At 56.2% G+C, this 9,318-nt stretch overlaps 1 protein-coding gene across 1 annotated transcript; it reads right to left on the bottom strand.

Moving 5' to 3' along the window:
* Positions 1-8,711, bottom strand: LOC141576077 (ATP-binding cassette sub-family A member 13-like). Its single transcript, XM_074358571.1, has 3 exons — positions 8,696-8,711; positions 6,709-6,830; positions 1-898 (listed from the first exon to the last, which is right to left on the bottom strand). Exons 1-3 carry the CDS (start codon positions 8,709-8,711, stop codon positions 683-685), a joined length of 354 nt encoding a protein of 117 aa, XP_074214672.1. The 3' UTR covers positions 1-682.
* Positions 8,712-9,318: the final 607 nt, after the last annotated feature.

The following is a 9,318-nucleotide window of genomic DNA, read 5'->3' as shown; positions in this document are numbered from 1 at the left end:
AAGAACCTTGCAGAAGGGGCAGAGACCAGAGCACGGAGCCAGGGCTGGGGACAGGTGTGCAGCCACACGGGCCGTCTGGGTGGGGAATCCTTCGGGCCGGCCCCGGGGTCAGCAGAACTCACCACCCACCTTCAGCTCTTTCCCGCATACACGATAACCTCCAGATTTCTCCCCACCCCCTACCCTCCCACGCTGTGTGCGGGGCAGGTGACAGGCTGGTTCACACAGGACTGGGGCCGCCCTGGGCCCCCTCCACCTGCACAACTTCTCCCGCAGAGGCCCTGGCAGAGGGGGGCACATCACCCTCACGGGACAGACCGTGCATCCCAGGGTGTAACAGGGGCAGACAAGGTCATGGCCAAGGAGGGGTGGGAGCAGCTCTGTCTCAGAGGGGCGGCTGGGAGGGGCCCAGAGGAGCCCAGCTCCCCAGATAAACACTCCAGGAGGGCGGTCTGCAGAGAGGGCTTTGGTGGTGACTCTGCTCGCTGGTCCTTCCGCGTTGAGCGTGCTGACCAGCGCTCTGCTGGATGTCCTGATGGGCCTGACCCCAAGGGCCCCGGAGAGGCTCCTGAACACCCCCTGATTCCATGCCCACCCCCGAGGCAGCACCCAGGGACTCAGAAGCCCTGCACGGGCTCCCCCACCGCGGCACGGAGTCACCGGCATGGTTGCCCTGCCCGCGTCAGGCCCGCCGTCTGCCCCTTACCTTGTAAACGAAATTCCGCAGGTTCAGATTCTGAGCCATGAGCACGATCAGGGAGTACACCTTGTCCCCAGGCAGCCCGCACAGCTCCGCCACTGCCCTGGACTCTGCGCCCTCGGGGAACTCCAGCAGGAGGCGCAGCACGTCCCGGTCACATCTTCCGGACAAGGCCACCGCCAGGGCACTCGGGAGGACCTGTTGGAGAACTCGTTAGATGCTTTCACATCATGTCATAAAATGCCCCCCAAATCATTAACAAGCAGAATAATGTACTAATCTGGGTTCTCCAGAGCAGCAGGACGTGGCTACTCCAGCGGACGCTTTCTACGGAATTGGCTCCCTTAACTGTGGGAATGTGGCCAGACTCAATTCCACAGGGCAGGCTGGCCAGCAGGAGGCCCAGGGAGGAGCAGACGTTGCAGCTCAGCCCCGAAGGCCGTCTGAAGGTGGAACTCCCTCTCCCTCGGGAGTTCTCAGACTTTGCTCTTAAGTCCTTCAACTGATTAGACGACGCCCACCCACATTCCAGAAGGCAATCTGCTCAAAACCTACCGATTTCATTGTTAATGTCATCTAAAAAAGAAATAACTTCATAGGGACATTTAATTGGTGTTTGACCGAATATCTGGGAATGACGGCCTAGGCAAGTCGACATACGAAATTATCCATCACAAAAGGCAAGGACAGGGCAGGTAATAGCTCAGTGATACACAGCGTGCTTAGCATGCACGAGGTCCTGGGTTCCATCTTCAGCACCTCCATTAAAAATAAATACATAATCCAGTTGTAGATTTATTTTTTTAAATGCCTAGCAGACTTTAACACGCTGGTGTACACTCTGAATCTTTGAGATAGACGTGTGAAGTTTTTCATACCTAATTGGCCAAGAAGCCCTTTTTTCGCAGGGGTCGTGGATGGTACAGACATACTTTGAGAAGGAGATCTTTATGCCACTGCTTCCAACCTTGTTCTCTAAAGGAGGGCAAGCCGCCTTTGGCTGGGCTTGTGGCAGGGGCTCGAAGAGGAGGCAGGCTGGCTGGGGTGTAGACACCCAGCCTCCGCTTTGATTAGGGCAGCCCTCTTTGATCAGGCGTCTCCTGAAGTTTTCCTTGAAAAGAGGGATTCACTGCTTCTGGTGTTGAGTGGGCATCAACCAAAACTGGCCGATGACATCCCTCTGCGTCTGCTGGGGAGCCTGGGAATTCGCTGTCACCCGGCGGTCCCCATGTGGGAGCACACTCAAGCATCTCTTAGAATTTAGTCCCAAGACAGAAATTTTGTCTGAAAAGTCACGTGCCGCTCTTTTAACCAAGCAGGGGGGGTACCAGGTGCCACCACACAGAAGCCCCCAGTCTCATCACACAAGAGCCACGCCCCACAGCGTCTGTGCCTCCCTTCTCCCTCTCTCTGTGGTTCCCGACTTTATTCTCTATCTTTTTAAAATTTTACTGTGTCCATTTCCCCTGTTTGAAAGGTGCCTGCAGCAGGTGGAGAATTAAAAAAAAAAAAAAAAAGGTAGAGACAATACTCAGTTTGGTTGGGTTGAAAAAATGTCAAGTGAATCCTTTTTAAAGTCAAAACTGGCATCTTTCAACTCAAACTGGGTTGACCCTACCAGTTATCAGAAACTCGGATGCCAAGTTCTTGCTGCTTTTCCTCCGTGTCCCCCTTGGAAAACCTCACGAAGCCAGGGTTCCAGAGCAGACAGTGCCCCCAACTGTGACCCCAGCACACATGCACACGCGCACACACACATACTCAATTAGATATTTATTTGAGTTCACAGACTCCCTATAAATATGGAGATGGGCCCTAGGAGAGAAGGGTTTTTGCATTTTTAGCAGGAGCTTGTTTACTGAGCTTCTGCCAAAACCCTAATTGTGCTCAGAGCAGCACCTTGGAGACGGTCCCGGCTTTGCCCTGCTGGTCACTTTAGACTCAGCGATGCAGAGGAGCACTGACCGTCCTCAGCCTAAAGACAACCAGAAAAGAAACACGGAGAGCGACGGGGGAGAACTGGAAATACATGCGAGGCTATGAAAGCAGAGAACAGAGACCCGGGCAGACCTTAAACATCGCTCTGCACAGGACAGAGAGGAGCGGGGAGTGCCGGTGGCTCAGACCTGCCGGCAGTGAAGAGGCGTGGACCGGAGCGAGGGTCCCAGGGCAGGAGGGAGCTCTCAGGGCCGTCTGGAGGGGCCGCAGCCCCACGCAGGGGACAGTTAGGAAGGATCCTGGCTCCAGCTCTCACTGGGTGACCTCTCAAAAGTTACTAAGAGTCTCTGAGCCTCAGTTCCTTCGTCCACGCAAACGAGGTGACAATGAGGCCCCAAAGGACCCAGAGGGAGGATCAAAGGGGACACTCAGTGCAGGGGACAGTGCAGCTACGTGCCCGGGCATAACCGCTGTGACCGATGGGGGGCTGCCAGCAAAAACACAGTTGTGACCTGCAGGAAATGTGAAGAAAGGTGAATAGGAATAGGATCAATGGAAAAGGATTAAACGCGAGAGAGAGAGAGAGAAGTTAGGCTGATCAGTTCACGCGCCCAGGAGAAGCGTGTGGCCCGGTCCCCGCGCACCCCCGCCCTGCACTGAGCCCGGGCTGGTCCAGGCGGCGTTGCTGTTACCCGGGGCCCCGCCGGCTGCAGGTCTTGTGGGAAGGCCCCGCTCCTGGCCCCGCCTCTCTGTCTGCCTCTCCGGAACCCTCTCTCCTCTCCGACTGCAGACAGGATGACCGTCCTACGGCCCCACTTCTTGAGCAGTCATGGCATAAGTGAAAACCATGTTTGACTTTCTCTAACTTCAGGAACCACTGACATACTAACTCCAACCCCCGCGTGAGCTCTGACCACGAGTTTCCACGAGCCTTAAAGTGAAGGGCGGTTGTGCAAACCACGCGGACGGAACCCCCACAAACGGGCCAGCTCAGTGCAAAGTCAACGTCTTGGGAAGGCAGACTGAGTGGACCAGGCCGTCGCAGGCCCCCAGGCAGACATGCTGGCGCTGCTTCAAGCTACCGAACGTGGATTTGGTGGGGAGACCCCCCAAGGCCACGGTCACCTTCCTGCAGGAACGACTTGAATGGAAGCTCAGGAGACGTGTTCGTTCCCTTTGTGACTGGCCAAGCCGGGAGTGACGGATGACACTCTGCAAAGCAGAGCAGGGTTCAAGGGACCCTGAGGGTTGGAATAATTGGCCATAACCAGGGAGACGCTCTTGTGCAGGGAGCAATGCAAATTCGGAAACTCGGGTTCAAACACACGTGCAGAAGTACAAGTAGGGAAGAGGCACCCACTGAAGCAGCCATTTATCTTCCATGACAGGTTGGCGGAGGGTCTGAAGTTTCCAGAATTAGAAGGATCACGAATTCCAGCCTGATGACGTGGCGGTGGGGTTACTTGTGGGAACCGCGTGACACTCACAGCTCAGGACGCGCTCCGTTTGGGGTAAGACCTTCCACGTGGCCGGGGGCGCCCGCCAAGGCACACCGGGCCCCGTTCCTCTCGTGCGCCGGGAACTCTCAACTCTACTCACAGGTTAATTGTTTCTCTCTCAGAAAAAAAGCCAGGGTGAGCCTGCGGTGAACGGCGTCTACTCCGAAGTGAGTCACACCGGGAACCATCCGACGCAGCGCTCCAGAAGCCTGGCTCCGTGAGCCAGAACCATCGGAACAGGCCAGGCTGGAGAAATCCCCGGAAGGCGGCTCTCGCGCCAAAAAGTGTGCCAGCCAGCTGGTCATGGCGCCTACAGATGCCACCCCCAGTGAGAGACAGAAATTAGGCCAGATGCACCAAACGCACTCCTCCCTGCCCACGGGAAGTAAGAAAAGGTTGCAGATCAGCTTTTCCCCTTAAGAGCCTCGCAGAGGAGATCAGAGCTCGCGGGGAGCTCTGCCCTCACCTTCCTCCACCTTCGAGGAGGGAGCACAAATCTGCAGGGGGATGTGGCACCCCTGTCTCCCAAGGGAGTGGACAGACCCTCTGATCGCTCTCTCAGGCTCCTCGGTCCTGACTCTGCAACCTCACGGTCACCTCTGAAAAGAGCAACAAATCGGCCTGGTGCAGAGAAGGAGGTCACTGCTGATCGGGAGCGAGGGGCCGGGCACCACGGCACAACATGCGCGGAGCGTCTCCGGGCGGGTGGGGGGACTCAGTCCAGGGCGGAGGTGGGTGAGCCGGGCTCCAGGCTCCAACACGCCCCAGGCGTCTGAGACCTGGGGTTTGCACCCGGAGACGCCGGTGCTAAGGAATGGAGCGCTGGGAGAGAGGACCTTCCCCAGGGGCCCCCAGCAGCTGAAGCCAGAACAGAGGGCGGGAAAGGAAAGTGCACGGCGTCCACGGGTCAGCCTGGCCGCCACCCCCTTCTTCCTGCCCCTGGCCCTCTGACTGGGTCCCCAGCCCTGGGGCTCTCTCATGTCTTTACAAACAGTGGTTTCCCCTTGTCCGTCTGAGCCCCGACGCCCCGTCCTCAGGGAGCCCCCGGGACCACCTGTCCCCACCACTGCCAGGTCGCCCCGGACATGTGCCGCGCAGAACTTCACCGCACGACACGTGTCTGTTTAGTGCGTCTGCCACCCCACAGGACGTCCGCTCCCTCAGAGCAGGGACTCGGGGGTCCAGGCTCCGGGAGGGAAGACTCCCAGCAGGTGGATGAATGAGGCTCCAGCCGTACTTCTCCTAACCGAACAATTACCTAAGGTCTGTGGACGCGTTCCAGTTCATGGACGCACTCAGCCGTCAAAGCAAAGACCTTCCTTATTTATCTGAGTCCCAGGAACGCAATGCTTCTAATGCCCTCCCGGCGACCTAACTGTCCAGCAGTTTAGGTGACCCTCCATAACGACGTCCACGGCCCGAGAGGTAGAGGAAGACAGACAAATGCTAAAAGCACTGATCAGCCGTCTCCGAGCCTGCCCGGAGCCCAGCCCTCCGGCCACGGAACCTCAGCGACACCCAGTGGCCACTTGTTGAACTGGGCACAAACCATGGAACCCAAGATGTAGAATTTGAAGGGACCCCCGGAGGCAGCCGCCCTGACCCTTCTCTGACCGCGTTGCTAGTCGCTGCTTAAACGAACTCGGTCACTGCTCCGTTCGCCTGCCACACGATCCAGCGGACACACCCCTCCCCAGTGCATGGGGGTCCTCCATAAGCTGCCTTTGGCATCTTCCTTGCACCATACCGTCCCTGAGGAGACAGAACGTGAGTCTGGGGCTCCTCTCATCTCTTCCTTAACGTGGGTTAACTCTTAGTCAACTGGCCTCCTTGTCAAGGCTCGCGTTTAGCCGCAATTCACAAGACGCACCACAGGAAAGTCAGGATCCACAGGGGCCCGGCTGACGGTCAAGAAAAGTGCTCACTCGAGAGCGAGCCCCCTTCGTGGCGGCTGCTTCCGGCAGGTTCTGGGTCCCGGGAACTGAAACCCCACTGGAAGTGCTGACAGGTCATCCTAGCCAAGTTCGTGCCAGGGGCGCAGGGGGCGTCCGCCGGGGATGAGGAGAAACTCACTCGCTCCCACCCTCCGCGGAGAAACCCGCCCCGCACGTATCCCCATCTCCTTATCTCCGTGGCCTCAACCAGCGCCTCTCAACCCCCTTGGGGACACGCCTGCCTGCAACTGCCCGTCTGCCAACACACCGAGCCATCCCACAGCACACGTCCGGCTGCACACAGGCATCCCCCACTCAGACGAAATCACAGCCGCCCCAGCAGGGCCCCCCAGGCACCGCCCATCAGTTTGGGAATTCCGGAACAAACATCATTCACCGACTTCATTTCTAACGCCAGCAAAGGCAGCACCGTGACAGTCCCCCAGGTCTTGGCAGCAGACAACAACGTCCTTTGACTGCTGGTTTATTCTCTCGTTTCCCTTCTGCCTCTGTTTGTATCATTCACATGAGGCCCCCAGCCGTGGGGCAGGGAGGCACCAGGACAGGAGGGCAGCAGCCCCCGGCCGCCCGCCCGAGGGCTCGCGGGGAGGGCAACCCGAGGAGAAGCCGGCGGTACCTTTGAATGGGAGACGTTGGCTTCTAAAATGCCCTCGATGGTCGCGTCTGAGATGTGCAGAGACGTCCGAAGCCCTTCGGTTAACCTGGTGACGTTCTGTATCACGTCTTTGACTTTTACATCTGAAAAGCGACCCAGAGGAAGGAAATCTTATAGCGACACGTGTTTGGGGTGTTGCCGACTGCGAAGACGAGATCTGACACTAAAACCTGGCCGGGGTCGCCTCCTTGACCATGCCCAGCCCCCCAGTACATAAGCACTAAATAAAGTCACACCTTATCTTCCAGGAGGACCTGAGTTCACCAACACCAGCAGTGAAACAAAACCCCAGGGCGGGAGGCCTGCCACCCCCGAGCCCTGTGCACGTTAAGATTTGCTCTGGAAACAGGTGGTTCTCCTTAGGGAACTCACTCCTCTCCATGAACCTATGTATCTCACGTTTCTCAGTGAGAGATTTGCCAGAATTCTTCAGGCTTGACTTATCGGTGTTGCAAGGGCTTATGGATCGTATGGACCAGACAGACAGAGAAACAGAGGCTCGTCGAGGTCTCCGTGTGCAGGGAGACACCACGACCACGGACGTCTCCCTTCCTTCCTGTCTCGGTGTCGGACCCAGGACTTGGCGACATCCTTCTCAACCCCGAAGACGTCAGGGCAGCCAGGCGGCTCTAACCTGTTCTTTATCACCTACAGCACTAACCCTCCCTGAATGTGTTTTACTGTAATCATACGTTCGTGCGAGAAACTAAACTCAATTTTCACTCAGGCAGACGTGCAGGAACCGCGTACTTACCCTGAGTTACTGAGAAATTGCCAAGGAAAGTCATAATGGGGTTCCCAGACAGCAAAGTCTTCTCGAGGCTTCGGGCCAACCTGAAATGGTAGAAAATTGCAGCTAATTTGGGCAAGATGAGACAGCAAGCAACAATGCCGGAGGGAACAATAGTGCATCAGTCCCCGGGAACAAGGTGACAAGACCCCATTTCTATAAAAGTCCCCCGAATAATTAGACACACACACTCTGGATGTGAATACTGGTCAGTATCACGACCCCAGCGTTTCCGTCTGGGAGCCCCTGCCAGGCAAGGTGAGTCGGTCACCAGGGTGCGGAATAAAGGGTCTCATGAGTGTGGAAGGGATGGAGAAGACAGATCCTGGGATGCGTGAGAAATTAGGACACCAAGAATTCAGCTGAACATCGTCCTTTCTGTGAACAGCTCGCCGCAGACGAGCAAGGGCCTGACTGCCTCTTCCGGGGCGGGTTACACTTGGAGGGCTCAGAACAAAGTTAATCCAGCATGAGAAGTCGCTGGCCGGCCCCCCAGAACGTAACGAATGCCAAATTGTGACCTCAGGTCTGGACATTTTGATCCAACGCCCGGAGCCGCGATGAAGCTCGGCTTCTTACAGTTCACACCCTAAAGACGCTGGTGTGGGTGCAAACACGGCACCAGCGTGAATTTTAATGCCCTGCGGTGCACATGACCGTGTGAAGTCTGTCATTTGAAAACGCAGGGAGGTATGGCCTCGGCGAGGGCAGGGGTGGAGGGCGCGCAGGGCGTACGTGCGCAGGGGCCGGGGGCCGGGGCCCGGCGGGGACCCGCAGGCACAGCTCCGCGCACGGGCCTTCTCCAAGGCGCTTCGGAAGCTCCGCAAGGCGCTGGAGAGATTCCTGCTCAGATCTTCACAGCTTGGCTGATGGGGGGAGGCCCACAGCTCTGCCGTTTCCTAGAAAACACAGCAGTGGTTGCAGTTAGAAGCACACACTTGTTCGGGTGAGCGCACGTCTGGAAACCAGACCTCCGCACGCCCTGGCTGGGCACCACCTGCACCGAAAGCTGTCAGGTAACCGTCCTTCATCTCAGGAAGTTCTAACAACACGCAGAGAAGCCCGTGGACACTGTCTGCTCTCACTCCTGGGTGTGGCGTCGTCCAAGCCTCCCCCGTACACCCCCGAACCCCCCGACACAACCCTTCGCAGCCTCACACTCCCCTTCCTCCATGGTGACCCCTCTTCCCGGGACACAGGTGCACAGACAGCTCTGGGTCAGAACCACCGGTGCAAATGAAGGGCCTCCTCTGGGAATGGGGGTTCAATAAAACATGTCACACTGCAGCTCTGCCCACGGAGTGTCCCCTCACAGAAAAGAGCCTTGAGCTCATAATCTGTACTGACACCCAAATTGAATTTAATTCTGCTCATTTGTAATATTCCTGCTATAAATGCTATCCTTAAATTTAACAGCATTAAGCTTTTTAAAAAAAAACATTTTATTGAGATGTAGTTGACTTACAGTGTTAGTTTCAGGTGCACAGCAAAGCGACTCAGTTACACATTTTACATATATTTTTTTTTCTTTTCAGATTCTTTTCCATTATATGTTATTATAAGAAATTGAACACAGTTTTCTGAGCTCTGCAGTAGGTCCTTGTTGTTTATCTATTTTACGTTCAGTAGTGTGTGTCTGCTAATCCCCACCCCTAATTTATCCCTCCCCGCCTTTTCCCCTTTGGTAACCATAGTTTGTTTTTTAGGTGCGTGAGTCTGTTTTTGGTTTACAAATAGAATTTGTATCATTTTTTTTTTAGATTCCACATCTGAGTGATCTC

Source organism: Camelus bactrianus, chromosome 36 (assembly GCF_048773025.1).
Source record: "Camelus bactrianus isolate YW-2024 breed Bactrian camel chromosome 36, ASM4877302v1, whole genome shotgun sequence".
In the NCBI taxonomy this organism is placed as follows: Eukaryota; Metazoa; Chordata; class Mammalia; order Artiodactyla; family Camelidae; genus Camelus; species Camelus bactrianus.
This window is presented reverse-complemented; position numbering and strand designations above follow the sequence as displayed.

Excerpts from the sequence above, each read along its gene's own strand:
- LOC141576077 (XM_074358571.1), bottom strand. Across the intron at positions 899-6,708 it reads CCAACGTCTCCCATTCAAAG|GTCCTCCCGAGTGCCCTGGC; the intron begins GTACCGCCGGCT and ends GTTCTCCAACAG.